This window comes from Lottia gigantea, assembly GCF_000327385.1.
Source record: "Lottia gigantea unplaced genomic scaffold LOTGIsca_4, whole genome shotgun sequence".
NCBI classification, from domain to species: domain Eukaryota; kingdom Metazoa; phylum Mollusca; class Gastropoda; family Lottiidae; genus Lottia; species Lottia gigantea.
In genome coordinates, this window is record NW_008709379.1 from 810,958 (window position 1) to 828,664 (window position 17,707).

The following is a 17,707-nucleotide window of genomic DNA, read 5'->3' on the forward strand; positions in this document are numbered from 1 at the left end:
ATGTCTTTTTGGGAGTAGGCCTACCCCTTCAAGTGCTCAAAATAATGAACTATATCACTGTCCTGTAAATCGGTCAGTTTGGTCATTTATCACCCAGTCCATATCTAGTCTGATAAACTGGTATATTTATTGATAATGTATAGTGGGTACTTACAACTGATATATTGACTATACTTCACTTACAATGTTTCAACACTCGACTTGTTTGTAAATAGTCAGATATATTAAGAGAATACCCTAGCAAATTCGTCATTCGTGTTTCTACGGGGGGAGGGAGAGGGGGATTGAGGGCAAAGAAAATGTTACTATGCCCCAATTTCAACTATCATATCGCATGGTAAAAGCATGGTCTGTGCCCCCCTAGACAATTTTGTGTCTCCCGCTCGGCCTTCTCGTCTGATGTTTTCTAGAAACGCCGCTGGAATTCTGGCAAATTGCGCCCATTGCACACTTCGCAGTATTGTCTGCCTTCGTTGGTGATATAGTAGGTACTGATTACCTTCTTTGTGATGATGAATTGAATGTTCTTCACTTTCATGTTTCAAAAATTGGCTAGTTTGTCTCGATAACCCCAAAAAAATTGCAAAATGTCTTCATTGCACACATTGTTTGTCTTCATTGATAAAATATAGGACAAAATAAATCACTCGAAAACAGTGCAAACAGTTGGTAAAAAGTCGATGCAATAAGAGTAAATGTGGCTACGTTTCGGAACCAATCCCTTTATCTAGCGTAAAGAACAAAAATAGGCGAGAAAAGTGCTATCTCTTCGAAGATAAAATATAGTAGATATTTATAACTGATATCTTGGCTGTACTTTTAAGATGTTTCAAAAATTAGGTACTTTGTAAATTTTGATATTCTTTGTCTCAAAGGTGTAATTCATGTTAATTTACCTTGTTGCATACTCCGTGGTATTGTCTATCTTCATTGATAATATACAGAATATTTATGTACTGTTCTTTAACCTACAATGTTTCACTTTTGACTGGTTTTAGATACTGCGTCTTAGAGGAATTATTCTGACAAATTCTATCTCGTTGAAGTTTACTTCATTGTGCACTACGTTGGTGTTGTCCAACATCAATGGCCTAACCAAAACCAGTTTTATTCCTATATTGGTTCGTTTCACAAGTGATAAAAACTGACTTAAAGTCGACAAAACATTTGAATCCTTAGAAAAATTTGATGGTATCATGAATTATTTGATGTGTTTATAGAGCCTACGTTTCGCTGTCTCCATCAATTGTCGTGACTGGCTATCGGTAATAAAGTCTGTGAATATACATGTAGGCTATATGTTAAATAAAGTAAGAAAGATCATAAATTATTTATCAGAGAATCAGGGAGTGGTCAATGCACGCTATACCTTTACATACATTCATTCATACGATATTTTTTTTCAACGAAGATTGAAAGCTTATTTATACTTGTTACATTCTTTTGCTACATTTGCAGATGCCTATACTAACGATGGTGCAACAGGGGTGAATAGTATCCTAAATACATTTTGAGTGATTGTTATTGCCTTAATTAGATTCTCTACCGAAATTACAAAACAGAAAATATTGGACAGTGCTTAAATAATGCTACTGATATATTCTACATCAAAAATGGAATCTACCATCAGAACACTGGCTTTACAGCTTAGGTTAGAATAACTTTAAAGACTATGAAAAGACGATAACGAATTTTAATATTCACGAAAATACAAAAAATGAGGATATTCTTGTTATTTTTGATGTAAGATGTTGAAAGTAGAAGATCTCTATGTGATACTTACAGTGAAAGGAAATGAAAAGAACAAACTTGTATAATGCGCGAGTATGTTTGCTTTCCAGGCGTATTTCAGTAGCAAAGCAAACAACTAAAGGGATCATTATGGTATTCAAGTCCCGTTTTGTATCTAATTTAATATACTGAGTATATCCTAGTGGGCGAATCACTCGACACAACCTTGGTACCCGGGTCAAGATGTTCCTGAATGCAAGGTCATTATATTCCTGAATCCCAGGACATGTTGTTTCTGAATCTCTGGCCACGTATTCTCGAAATCTTAGCGCTAGGATCTCCTAGGTTCTTATCTTCTAACATTGATTCTAAGATATCCTAGCACTAGTTTCGAGAATACGTGGCCAGGACTTGTTGTTCCTGAATCCTAGAACGTGTTGTTCCTGAATTCCAGGACATGTTGTTCCTGATTCCAAGGACATCTAGGTCCCGAGTTCAGAGATCATGTTAATTTTGAATCAAGGAAATAATTTTCTTGCAAATTCAATGACATGATTTCCCTGCAAATTTAGGTATCGAAGGACATATTGTTCCTGAATCTAAGGATATGGTTCCTAAGAACATGATGTTCCTGATTTCTAAGGGCATGATGTTCCCGATTTCAAAGAACATGATGTTCCCGATTTCTATGAACATGATGTTCCCGATTTCTAAGAACATGATGTTCCCAATTCCTAAGGGCTATTGAATCCAGGGACACAGTGTTCTAGATGCACAATTCAAGGATCTAAAGACATAGTGTCATTAAATCCAAGTTGTATGTGGTATCGTATATAGATATCTAAATAATATGTGATATCCTCCGGTAAAATGAAATGAAAATGAAATGAATGGAGTTTTACGTCCTACTTTTCTGCACCATGTGAGCTAATGAAGACGGGCAACGCCATGCAGGGTGCAATGAGGGAAATTTTGCCAGGACAGCGGCATTAGCCTGCTCTTTTCCGATTTCCAACTGTCGAGGGATCTTTAACGTGCACAGCCTGTAGCACACGGGGCCTCGGTTTATTGTCCCATCCGAAGGTATTATCTCGACCTATGCCGGGATTGAACCCTGGACCTTCGGGTTAGCGAGCAAGCGTCTAACTCACTGAGCCACCGCGGCTCCCCATATCCTTCGGTAACAACCGATATAAATATATATATATACATGTACATACATGATGTATTAAGAAATATTAAAACATAACTTGTTTTTATTCAGACTTTCACGCTATGCGATCTTCAGACAACTGACATGACATGTATTTATGATATTACAAGATATTTCATCAGACCATTGTAACTGATTCTATTCAGTATTAAAATGAAAGGTGGGAGTAAAATCATATTGTAGAAGATAATAATATGATAGATTTGCACCTAAAATAATTTTATATTATTGTTCAGATATCACGATATCATAGATGCAGTTTTCTACACCTAAACCACGCCTTTAATTTGTGAATAAATAGATTTTGGGATAAGTTAGATGAATAAGGTCCTATATACTTAAATTAAATCGAGTTTAAGTTCTGCTTCAATTGACAGGGTAACACAATATAGTGTGCAATGAGGGAAATCCAACCTTGATTGTTGCCTTTTTTGAATTTCGACTGTCGAGGGATCTTTCGAGTGCACAATCTGTAGCAAAGCCTGTCCCATCATCATTATTAGACTATTTTCCAAGTAAGCCCCAACGTTACTGACATGGCGAAACCGACTTGAAAATCAGAATAGAATAGTTTTCACAAACAATTTTGAATTGAAAAAAAATGGCAAAATTCTCTCATTGCGCACTGCATGACGTTGCCTCTATATATTTGTCTTTCCCTTGTCGCTTGTCGCTCATAAGAAGTGTTTTTCATATTTTTCAGCCGTTACCAGCAACGTAGAAGACAGTGAAGACGATAATGAACATGGAAAAACCATACAGATGAAGAAATGGTGAACTGAAATTAGTCCTTTGCCTCAACGCTTTTAAATTTTCTTAGAGCCAATGTCAAATATCATTAGACTAGCCTAGTCGTGTCTGACCAGTTTTCAGCATTCCATACAAACTAAGTTTCTATTGTATTTTTCACGTCTTTTTGACAGACTGTCGTAAAGCTGTATATCTAGACTTGGCCTTACACTGAGCATATATTGTTTAATGTGCTTTTGATCACATTGGTCTCATTACGAACATTGATATATAGAAACCCTTGACAATCTTTCATCATTCTTCATGAAGTCCATGTAACCAAATACTTAAGGCAGTGATTTTGTAAATACCAGTCAAGCACTTTTGACTTGTATATCAAGGGCTATTTATAGTCATGCTTCAGACAAGTTCCATCGATTACCATGAAATTGCAATATGAATGGAAAATCATTACAATCAGTCTGAGACAAAATTTATTTGAAAATTTGATCATTTCAATGTTTCGGACATCTGAAAGGTCAAGCACTTAATCTAATGTTGATGTTTATTCGTAGTTAAATTCAAGGAATCGTTGTACAACAAAGTTATTGCAGTGTTATGATTGACATATAAGATATATATTGAAAAATATAACATTTTGAACCATCAAAACTGTTGTACAACAATTTTAATATTCAAAAACTTGTACATTTTATGTGTACAGCAATGTTGTGATTAACATATAAAATGAATATGAATTTAGGACCAATCAAAACAAAAAAATGACTATGATGTACAACAGTTGAAATGTGCAATAATAATAAATTGTTCATTTAATGTGTACGATCATGTTTGTTAAACTGGGCTCAGCTTTTGTTGTACAACCAAGTTGCCTAATAGCAATGTTGTGTTTGGCAGAAAACCAGAATATGACTTTGTAGTACAATAGTTGTATATTACATGACTTCATGATATTTATTTGTACCACCACGTTTGATGTGTTGGCATTAATCTATAATACACTGCAGTCTGCAAGTCCACATTTGATGCAAAGATCGGTGTCAATGTAGATCTAGCTTAATGCCAACAAGGTTTAGCCAAGAATATCAACCAATAGAAAACCGTCATTTAGCAACTGAAAACAACAGGTTTGTATGATTTTATTTTCTGTGATATGGCCTATTCTTTCTACCTAATGTAGACACCTAGAAATGGAATCAATAATTCTAAATTAAGCTGTTTGTATCGTTTTAGTTTCATTACCCTAAAATACGGAATTGTACAATTTATTGTTTCAAGGCTACTTCTAATGAAAATTGTAACGTATTTAATGGTGTAAAGGATCCTTAACAGCCATTCAAGTCAAATTCTGATTTTCTTGTGGTCAAGGCATTACGCACTTTTTTTTTAAAAAAAACTTGTTAACTTTTACAGATCCTCGACGGCTTTCCATTAAGAGTAATTTTATACTTGACAGAAGGTTAAGCCAAACATTTCTTGTTTAGTGAGGTAGTGAATATTGAATTAGGGAATTGTAATATTCCCGAGAAAGGAAAATAATATTAGCTCACCCTTTTGGCAGATTCAGAATCGCCTGCAACTGAAAGTCTGAAAGACTCGTTCCTGGTACTTTCTTGTTAGACCTAACGTTCATGATACAATTTTCAGAACTTTGTAGAAGCCTATGAAATTTTTATGACAATAAAGTGTTTAATTCTAGATATTGGATAATAAAACTAAAACGAAAGTAGAATTATTTATTTTGTTTCCTCTATTTTCAATGCATGTCTCTTTGTAGTAAAACAAATTAGATCCATCATGTCGAATTTCGACTAATTGTTCTAATTTATGGTTTTGATAGTCTCGATTAGTGTTGTCAGGAATATGTCGGTAAAGGGCACTGCTTAATTTTGGGTTCAGTTGTTTCCTGTTAAAACTCATACCTTAGTCTAGGTGATGTAAGGCTTTTCATTTATGTGGATGAGGGCTACTATTTATTGAATGGGCTAAGGCTATAGGGTTGAAGTCTTCTATGTTAGAAATGTATGCTAATAGTTCGTATTGCCCTAACACTTTTCTTATGAATAAATTCAGCACTTAGTTCTAACTGCGACCCACCGCAAATATGTCACATACAGCAATAGGTAACAAATTATTGCAAATTATACTTTGCTATCTTCCAAGAATTGAACGCAGCAAAAATTGCTTAAATGTTGTCTAGAAATGTGGAGTTATTTCCCTTTAGCCAGTAAAGCTTTCATAGGTATTGTAGTTTTATCGATTTTTACTTCTAAGCTTGTCAGTTTCTATATTCAGAATCCTATTATTACTATTAATGGTCTTGATCGATATAATTATGATTAATATTCAGTAGCTTCTTTGTTATTAGGAAAAATTCACACCTGTCAGGTGAAAATAAAGCTCAAGTGTCAAAGATCTAAGGTTGGATTAGAATTTGCTACTGTATTACACGTTGATTGGTTATATCTAAATATAAAAACCAATCAATGTATTGATTCTGTTCTCGATGCTCATTTGCTGGTTCTAATTATAATATCCAATCAAAATTTTTCTTTCTTATATCCAACTAAATATTTTGATCATTTCCAAGGCGCCTCATTGAAAAAAAACACAGCCTATTTATTCATGATTTTACAGTTTTGTTAATTACAACAAAAATTCCGCGAAAATCTTAACGGTAAATCGTTTAAGTTTTGTGTGAACTATGACATGAAAGAGTTTGATCGCTCCAAAAAACTTTAGATCAAAAATTATGAACTGATAAACGCAGTGATCAGATATTGACAACAACAATGGCCGACATCGATGTAAACAAATACCTCGCAACAGGACAAGACGATGCACCTGTGAATGAAGTCGTTCAAAAATTTGATAATATTTCTCAAGAAGAAAACATTGACACTTCAAACTACTCCACACAGAAGTATACCTACTTTGATTTTGATGACAGTCTGAAAAAAGATCAGAAAACTTCCTTACAAGCAGCTTTTCAGAAATTTCGCAAAGACAGACAGGTAGGCCCATTTGCCTGTTCTTGAGTGAATTATTTCTATTCTAAGCTACAAAATAAAATACCCCATGCACATAGACTTGTAAGCTTAATTCCTGAAAAATGCAAGAAGTTTACCAACAATGTGTTGATCTGAAATTGCCACAATGTGTCCATAATGTTATAGAATACATAAATTAACATATTTTATTGTCATTGCAATATGGAACATAACTGTTGATTAGATTCAATTTACTAAAAATAAAAAAAATTCTCTCCCTGGATTGATTTAGATTATTGACACAAATATTAATATACATTAGTGTGTATCATTTTCCAGAAAGAAAAATGCATTATTTATTTCATTGCTGTTCAGGATTTAACTTGTTAAGGTAATTTACCTGTACCCAGTTTGTACCTTCATTGAAAATTTTATCAAAAATATAACATGCTGTCAACTATTTTTAAGTAGGCTAGTGGTACATGAAAGTTTTGTACTCAATTCAAAAAGCTTAGTTCATTCATTTTTATTTCAACACTTTCTCAATCTTCCTTTTTGCAAAAAAAATAATTCAGTATTTCAATTCAACTATTGACTTGTAAGTCTTAAAGCAAATAATATCCATTCCCAAAAGTGCACAAGTCTTTTTACCATGATAAGATCTGAAGTACAAAGATCAACTATTTAATAGGCTATCTATTCAACTCTGACACTGTCATATAAAAAATGATAAAAGAAAAGTCATAAAAAGTCTACAACATTCTGTAAAATACATTGATCACCAAGGATTGAATCAGTGTATTTTTGATATGTTAAAATGGATTGTTATGTTATTCACCATGCAGAACCTGTGTTAACAAACGATAATGTAAAAGTTGACTGGATATGAATACTATATGACATGGTTTTAACATTAAGCTTATTCAATCAATAGGTTGATTGTGCATAGAAAAATAATAAAATACTAGTTATTACATAGCAGTTGAATACTATAGATTGTTCTACTGACTGACTTGATGGTATTAGGTTCAAATTACATCTGCAGTAAACGTCTGTTATGTTCCAATATGTCTTGTTTATGATTGGTATGAGTGTTATCTTGTTCATTTAGGTCTGGTGTAATGTTTTGTTCAATGAGGTCTGGCATCATGTTCAATAAGGTCTGGCGTCATGTTCAATAAGGTCTGGTATCATGTTCAATAAGGTCTGGCTTCATGTTCAATGAGGTCTGGTATCATGTTCAATAAGGTCTGGTATCATGTTCAATAAGGTTGGTATCATGTTCAATAAGGTTGGTATCATGTTCAATAAGATCTGGTATCATGTTAAATAAGGTCTGGCGTCATGTTCAATGAGGTCTGGTATCATGTTCAATAAGGTTGGTATCATGTTCAATAAGGTTGGTATCATGTTCAATAAGGTTGGTATCATGTTCAATAAGGTCTGGTATCATGTTCAATGAGGTCTGGTATCATGTTCAATAAGGTCTGGTATCATGTTCAATGAGGTCTGGTATTATGTTCAATAAGGTCTGGTATCATGTTCAATAAGGTCAGGCATCATGTTCAATAGCTCTTGGTAAGTATCTACTGTAAAGGAAATATTGTCAGTAAAACATTGGATAAGCAAACACTTTCCCCTCAACTTGAGATTCTATAGCATAATCAGTTACAGTATTGATTCTTTATGTAACATCGTTTGCTTGGTAACATCAAGAGAATGGCGACTCTGGGTTCCGGTCTTGGTCGGATAATTCAGGACAGATCACTTCTGAAGGTTTGGCCAATCACCAGCTGGTAGAAAGGATCCTTAATCATGAATCTAAGTTGGTATGAATGTAGATGGTAGATGATAAATTAACATTCGCTTCCAGCGGATGCTGATATCGCAAACTAATAAACCTAAGTTATCATTGTGAAATATAGCCATTTTTAGAAGCATTTTGATGTGAAAGTTTGACAATCATATGACGTAATGAATTTTTATTACAGTACCTCAGTCCTAACTGTGAAGTTTACCTGCCCACAGTAGAACATTAATAGTTTTGGATGTATTCAAGACTGAAAAGATGATGCATGTGATGTTCTATTAATGATAGATGTATAGCAAAATCTTTTCAGTTTTATGTTTCATCTTCTGAATGTTAATAAGATGGAAGTAAAGGCTAGAGTTGGAAATATGAGATAATAAACCAGCCAGTTTTCAATCAACTATTATTAATTGCACTCAGATATGACTCGAAATTACATGAATAGTCATATTTTGAACCTGAGGGAAACTGTCCTGTCCTTGAGATAATTAATCATGTTATTATGTAAGGGTTGTATTAAATTAGATGATATAGAAAACTGTTGATGAAATCACACACTGTCTTTTGTAGCTTCTGACAGGATGGCAAACTTTTAATCTACTATCCCCTCCTGAAGACAAAGGTAATGATATTTCCTTTGGTTGAAAAGTGATGTCCTGTAGTTCAAAATCATAATCAGACAATTTTAGCCTCTATAAGACATGACTGGCAAAAACAGGTCGATCAACAAGACTTCTTATCCCCCCAAAAAAATGCATTGAAAATTCCAATGAGTTGAAAATAGATGTCCTGTTGGCCAATATCATAGTTAGGCACTTTTACCTGTAACAGACATGACTGGCAAATATAGCTAAATCAGTGGTCCTGTCCTGTGGACCAATAAGCTAATGGAATGTGTAAAGAATCCTATTAAAACAGTTCTAATGTAATTTATGGTGATGTTCAGGTTGAGTTGGTCGGTTGCCACGTTGAATTGAAGCCAATTGATTATTTGAAAGGTAAGGATGAAAAGTGGATAATACTGATGCGTTGCTATTGTGTCTGCTTGGTCACATTGATATGGTTTCTATGGCAACACACATCATGGTTTATTAATATAGGCATAGTTTATCAATGTTTCTAAGTTACACGATTTGAAAATTACATTTTATTGAGTAATGGTCCTGGAATATTGAGAAATTTTCCAGTGTATCTACAGACAAGGACTAGGGTGTTACTGTTAGTGACATTTTTCATTATTAGATACACCTGAGCGAGTTTTAAGCTTCAATAGACATATTTGAATGACATAGGAGTTTCACTGTATTCAAGCCCTGAAGGGATAAGAGAGAGTTGAACACAGCATACCTTGTCAAATAGACTCGAGATTACAGGCCGACAAATATTGACTGAAGGAGAGCTCGTTTCATAAAGGTGTCTTTTCTCTTAGTGGATTGGCCTGACCGTTAAAATATGCGACCTTTTTCAGCTACATTTTCCATCTTAATGAAAGTGTGGTTGTTGAACTAGTTTCAAGCCTGGTTTTCAAGCAACATCTATAGTAAACTACCAATGAAAAGGACGAGATCAAAGGTCAAATGTGTTCTTTATAACATTTCAGTCATCCTATCAATTGTGTACTCTCGCTCATCATTGGGTGGGGTTTAAAACAGGATTGGTGGTAAGATGAAGTGAAAATGGTTGTCTAGCTGTAAATGGAGTGTTGTGTGTAGGTTGGACGTAGCTCTTATTTAGACATATTTACTATCAGGATACAGTATATAATTAGTAATTGGAAAGTAAGGATGACATTAGGTTGATACGTATTTCAGGTGTGATCCTCTGTCACGTTGGCTACTCATCACTTTAATAGATTACCGTTAACAAGACAGTTGGTCAAATACACGACAGCGTGCTGGACTAGACTACGGTCGTTAATCTGGTATGGTCACTTTTATTACCTGCTTTGTGGCTCAATCAACCAAACCAGTTGTGGGACATAAATTCTCTCATTCAAACCCTGAAACTCTATTCAGCTGCATCTGTTAGTGGTGGACATCGAAATGGAGTTAGCATTGTGGAATCATCATTTGACCGTGACCAGTGAGCTAGCTAGTATCGAGAGACGGTCTTTATCACTGTATGGACGGTAGCTAGCTTTGTGCGGTAGTCCTTCAAGTAACTAGTTATCATGTTATCAGCCTATTTAGTACTGACTAGTGACTATCTCCGGTCATAAAAACTGTGTATTGTCAAGATTTAGTTTAGTTAGTTTGGACCTTCACTTATCAACTCAGCAATTTTTATGGTGTTTTCAAGAAATTATGGTTATGAACTTTGTGTGGAAAAATTTGGACTTTCAACTTGTTAAAGATTGGATTTTGAAATATTTCTAGGACAGTGGTTGTTAAATATAAGGTTTGGTTATGAATTCATATTGGTTTAAATTTTTGTTGTTTTTTTTTGTATATTGGAGATGGTTTCTGGGCGTATATTGAAATATTTTTAATTGATTATTTTTCCGTAACATTTTCAAGTTTTAAACATGCCTTTTGATATTAGTCATTTGATGATGATAGAGTGTTTCAAGATGAATTGTGAAATGGTTCAATGAGCTGTGAGTATTTTAAGAAAATATTCAAAAACATTTATTTTTGAAAAATTTGTTAAGGTTCAGTGATTACAGGCTGAAAGCAAAGTAATCAGAGTAAAGCTGGCCCAGTGTTGGAGAACTGTCCCACCATCTGTTGAAGTTGTTCACCTGTGAAAATCCAGCCACACAACAGCCGAGAATGAAGAGAGTTTATAAATGGATTGAAAGTGATTTGTTGGTATCTAGATAGGGATCTATGTTTAGTTAACGGCAGAATGACTCTATATCATAAAGTTTGGAGACACCCTCTACCTGTTAATAATGGAAAGGAGTCTTCATTTTTTATATAACATCATGAACTGATCTGCTACTCTCTTGTGAAAAGTTAATTTGGACATATTTGTTTTATCCTTTGGTGTTGAAAAATTTTTCAATTATCTGGTTTTTTTCATTTTGAAATTCTTTGTAGAACATTTTGCTGGGAATTTTGGATTTTTTATTTTAGTGAATCTTCATGTGAATCTTTTGGTAAAGAAGAGATAATTCCTAGGTTTTTTGTAATTTGTTTAGTTTGAAAAGTTAATTTTTGATGTTGTTTGGTTTGAAAGTTTTGGACTCAATACTCATTTAAGATGTGCTTTTGTGAAATATGAAGTTCAATTGTTCTTGCCAAGGTATTACTGCATGCATTGAGGACAAAAATAATTTCTTTGTAGATGTATTTTTAGACAGGCATTTGAAACTATCAATGCTGCTGGGTACAAATTAAGATGCTAAGGACCATTTCATTTAATAAAATTGTGCTTCATGTTTTCACGTACTTCAGACAAAATATTTATAAAAAGGACGATTTTGTTGTTGGCATGTTATAAATGTTTCCCATCAGTTAAACTGAAAATACGAGCATCAGTTTTCATCTTGTTTTACCTGTTGAAACTCATGTCCTGTATTGGCAAGCCTCAGATGTGAAAATAGTTTGTTGACATTCTGAATTTCAAAGGAAATTTTCTGTCTTATTTTGAACTGTTTCAAATCAACAATTAAAGTCTAAAAATGAACCTACTTTTTTTTTTGAAGGTTTAGTAAATTTAACGTTTAACGTCATACATTGTAAATCAGGTCATATGACATTTGAATGAAACTTTGAATAAATGAATTGACATCTTAGTTTTATGATTTTGAAACACTTTGATTTCATGCAAATTTGACAGTTAAATCACAAAAATGAAGGAAGTGGTACAAACTGAAAATATATCAGAGTTTATGCACCATTTGTTGGAAAACGGTTAAGATATTCAGAGATTTGTAAGCTTGTAAAATGTGATATTCTGTTTTAATCTTTTGGCTAATCCTCTCCATGAGTTATTGACTTTTGATAAGCATAATTTGCCTTAACCTTTATTTAGCTCTTGTTCCAATGAAAAACTTTAATGTGGAGTAAGAAAATTCTAATAACTCACGTTTTTATCTTCATATAACTTTAATTGGCTTTGTAGATGACCAGAAACTGCTCAGAAACATTTACGTTACATATTAAAATTTCAACTTTGTTATATAATAATTGGATAATGCCTGTTAATGCATCTTCCATGAGGCAACAGGTTTGAATTTCCCAATATTTGAATTTAAGGCATGTGAACACAATAGGCTTACTCAATTTTTACAAGACTAGAGTTAATTATGAAGAGATTCACTACTACTTTTAATTACATTTTATTGATTTTTAACTCAAGGTGAAAAGTTTTGATAATTTTATTCAGATCTTCTCTTTGATAAAGTGAATTATAAGTCTCTTATATGTACACCTACATGGTATGATACCGAACTTTGATAAAGTGATTGGTCACCTTGGTATCTAAATAAACCAAAGTAATGTCTATAATTCACATTAATACAAAAATACTTGTCTTGTTAAAACATTCTTGAGATAGTTTTATTATCAATAACTACTTGGTTTATATTTGGATTTGTTGCTATCTAAGGGTAACGTAATCATTGATTGAAGATGTTTTAATATGGTCTAGGACATCCTGTTCAGACAATTTTATTACATATCAATACAGACTTGAATCTTATCATTGCCAATTATGTTGTTAAAGGTACATGGTGACATTATGGCGTGAGCAAGGATGGAACACTTTCTGTGTGTTTCTCAAAGCTGCAATGTTTGTCTAGTATTTAATTGTCTGCTTCAGTTTATAAAGCTGTTTTCATGCAAAAATTTCCAGTAACATATTGATATGATGCAAATGAAATGGTTCAGTAGAAACAACAAAATGTTACTAAAAGTTTTTCTAATTGAATTAAGAAAGAAGCCTGCTGTGTTTGACATTTATCATCACAGTCAACTAAACATTAATACCAGTACCGGTACTCAATTCAAAATGTTCATAAAACTTTAGATATGGCTGAAATAAAAGTGCTAAGGAATGTGTGTAAATAAATAAGGTTTCCTGAAATGAATACGGATATCAATCTTGCAAGCTAAAAGTTGGAGGAAAATGCGCATAAGAGTTAAGTTGTTGAAAATCTTAGAAATTTAAACAGATAAATATCGGGAGCCAGTTTCAGTCTGACTTTTTAAAGACATGATATTGTATCAATGGAGAGAGTGATGCGACAGTTTTCTCAATATTTGTTTGTCTGTCGTGTTGAGATAGTTTGCTAAGGGTAAACTTCATCTGATGTTTTACCGTGGATTATCATCGTATTATCTTCTTGTTTTCACTGATTTTACTTTGTTACTGTTGCTCATCTTCAAAATGGCTGCCAACTTCAATTTCATTCTTGAAATGGTTTGAGCGTGTGTAACTCTTCAAAACCAAGCTGACACTTTAGGGGAATTGACCATTAACAAAAGGCATCATTTAATTTGTCACATCCATCAGCTATGCACACTAGCAGGCACTTTTGACCATAACAAAATTATGATGGTAAATAATTGTGCAGAAGGATGTTGACTGTTGCATCAAGTCACTTTTAGTAGTTGTAGCTCAGGGTTTTGTTTTATTTCCATAAAAGGCAAACGAAATGAAGATTCATGTTTCTTGTCTTTTGTTACTGCTGCACACCTTCTAATGAACAGAATATTTGTGAAATGGCTCAGGGGCATTGAAACTGTGTTAAGGTATTACTGACACTTTCAAATATTTGATTTATTTATGGTTGCACATCTACAACCAGTTCATGTAAACTGTAGATTTTTGGTTAATGATACTTCTCGAACATGGCCATATATCTTTCTAGAGATAGGTTATGTACACCAAGGCCTTGAATGGAAACCTAAGGTCTCTTTCAAACTTTGTTTGACTTCATGCCAAACTGTATTTTAGCCATTGATAATTTGGTAGTATTTGGTTTGTGTAGTTATACTGAATGTGTGGCTTTGTTTGATTTGTCTGTAATATGAGGAGTTAAGCTGAGTGCTTCAGTCATTGAAACCTCTTAAACTTGTCATAAATTTTACCAAATTTTTTTCAATGAATAAAAGATGTCTCTACAGAAACGTAGGGGTGTACCTAATTTGTAAGATTTTCGAATCTCTTCAACCATAAATTTTGAACAAAAAAAAAGAATTTGTTTCTTTGAAGAAATATGAAACGATAAGTAAATTTACTTTTTGAACAATTGTGACAGGTCTTTCACACATGGGTTAGATTTCTTCAGACAAAACAAGTAGGTCAAAATTTGCTAAAATATTTTTGGAGAGAAGGAATACAAACTCAATAGACTAGAAACCACCCACCTTTCAGATGTAAGGGTTACTCTTCCTCAGAGAACGCAGGGTTAATGATGTAAAAACTCTTTTTCAAGTGAAAAAATAGGTTGAAAGTCTGCACTAGGAATTGTTCTAAAGAACTTTAATATTTTCTATTGACATGCTTAGTAAATTGTTTTCTGTTAAATATTTCTGTTAGTGGTTCTAATATGTTTGTTCATGAATTTCTGATATGTCTTTATTGCTTGGCCAAGGTTTTGGCATTTTGTCTCACTTTGAAAGATATTGAACTATTGTAAATATAGTCTAATTTGATATGGAATACCTTAATATTGATTTCGTGACCAAGTTTTGGATTTTTGATACAGTTTTTATTGAATGAGGGTTTCTTGTAAATATTGTATACCTAAGAATATTCTACTGTTCTGTTTATCGTCTAAATTGATATGAGTCCCTTTTGCTTTCCCAAGATTCTGATTTTTGATTTAGTTTTCTAGTTTTGCAATAACGTTATGGTAAGATTGTCTTCCAGTGATTATGATTTTTATGGTTAGTTTTTTTGAGTTTTCTTTACCTATGGTTATGATTTGTCCAATCAGCTTCTGTAGATGTATCTAAGATCACTTCAATGCACCATATTTTCAATCTGGGATCAGAGAAGAACTCGAAGGGACTAGAGAGAAACGAATTCTGGTGCCATCTTACTTTACAGCATTAGATTTGTACGAACATTTTCTAATACTGTCAGGTAAAGATGTCCACAAAGTTCGTGAATCATCACTGAACGATATCCCGGCAGCACCCTTCACAACTCTATTCTCCGCACCTTTAACTACTGGTAGACTTTATCATCCAGTTTATTATGGTAGACTGTTTCTTCCAGGATTACTTTTCAAGGATTATCAACAACAGTGGACATTGGGTCTACTCAAGGTAGGTATAAAGAGTGAATGAAAAATGAATAAGCGTGGATGATTGAATCAAAAATGAGAAATTTTTTCATAATTTTCCATCTGAAATTTTAAATATTTTGTAATTTTTTTTTAACACTAAAATGATACATGATAAACATGGAATTATAAATAGACCAACCTACCAGTAAAGTTAATAAACGTTGAAATATAATCGTAAATAATAAGTTAGGCATACTTTGATATTTTTTTTGTAATAATGCTTTTTAAAACTATAAGATTTGATTGGAACAGCCTACACAAAAGAAGTTATTGCATTTACCCATGCACCAAAATTAAAAATTTAGAATATCCAGAGGTAACTGGCAAAGTCAATCAAACCAACACTCTTAATTTGCCACAGTCGGTCAGTGAATGTTCACTTGTAAGAATGATTTTATGATGAGTTATGAACCTGTATTTTGACAGTATCTCTATATTCTGTCAATAACTTGTGAACTCTGGGCTTGGAGTACTTGACTAGATGGTCAGAGATAGACCCCTACTTATATTATAATATTCATATATTCATGAACTCAGATTATTAGGTATGATAAAAAAAAGGGTTGGTCAACTGTCAAATATGATTAGAAGATAAAGAGGGGTGATAGGCTAACCAAACAAATAGTAAAACTGGTTGGTTTACCTTGTATAGTATACAGATCAGGACAAACAAGTTTTATAAATCATATAGTAGACATTATTATCTTCAAGATAGACTCTTTCCTTTTATCTTCCATAATGATGTGAAATTTGAAAATTTTTGAATCCAAGGTTAAAAGATACTATGTTAAGTGGTCATATATCATGTCATAGAAAGGAAATTTTTAAATTGAATAATTTAAAGAATGACTGACCATATCATCCAGCAATGTAACAAAGAAATTGAAAATATAATTTATGGGCATTTTCCTGCTTGCTTATGTAAATTCCAAACTTCTATTTTGATGAAAGTAAATGGAACAGTTTCTTAGGAATAGATTAAAATTTGTACATCTTATGTTATGTTTGAATTTCTCATTAAGAAGACCAGAAGCCTCTCTATAGATGGGTTTGCCAATTTACATTCCCTTTCAAAAAGTTCTCATAGCCAAGGACATTGAATGAACTTGACAAAACAAGTAAGCTTTACTTTTCAAATCTCAAGATGAATTAGATCAAGATATTATCAATTATAGCTGGGATAACCAAAACCTGCTTTTCTTCTTTAACTCATAAAATATATAAACTATAAAGATTGGGGCGTCCCGTTGTCTCTCTGTGGTGACCAGGTACAATAATAATGATAATGGCCCTGTAAAATAGGTCATAATGTCCAATACTGTCCCCTTATACCTTTTGAAAATCTCATTTCCGTGATTTATTTTATTGTAGTGTCAGTTTATAGGTGTGTTATAAATATATATCCTTCATTATTATTTGCCGTTTATTCTAATCATTGTAATTGCTTTAATAGGTCATTTTACGACTTGGTTGTCATATAACCATTTATAACCATGGTTTCACTGATTTGATATCCCCGACATGCCGTCATTAGATTGACATGTCAAAACTGGTTCATCCAATTTGATAGGATTTTTAATTTGGCTACTAGGCAATAATTACCCGTTGCACCCTGTAGTAGATTTTATTTCATTTATATAATTATAATAATTAATTTAATAGTTTTGCTTGAGTTGTTAAATTTTATGCATTTTAACTCAAATTATCCCACGTTGTTAACCATAAAATAAAGATAAATTCTTGATTGAAAATTTATCACTGAATCATTTCATTAGGATCATTTTATATCCTAACAACAATTAAGAAATTTTCAATCAATTACCAATTTAGAAATGCATTTTGATATTCTACATGGTGTTTGGGTGATATTTAATGCAATGCATTATTTAGATCATAGACATGAATATATTTAATACCAATTTGCTAAAGAGCATAATTATTGATAAGAAATTCAGTGTTATAGCTCAAGT

The 17,707-nt window shown here is 32.9% G+C and overlaps 1 protein-coding gene across 1 annotated transcript; it reads left to right on the plus strand.

Moving 5' to 3' along the window:
• Positions 1 to 6,486: 6,486 nt before the first annotated feature.
• LOTGIDRAFT_153603 (hypothetical protein) lies at positions 6,487 to 17,132 on the plus strand (the record flags this gene model as incomplete). The annotated part of the gene is made up of 4 exons (XM_009059630.1): positions 6,487 to 6,708; positions 9,065 to 9,116; positions 15,533 to 15,717; positions 17,109 to 17,132. 4 exons carry the CDS (start codon positions 6,487 to 6,489, stop codon positions 17,130 to 17,132), a joined length of 483 nt encoding a protein of 160 aa, XP_009057878.1.
• Between the last annotated feature and the right edge of the window lie 575 nt (positions 17,133 to 17,707).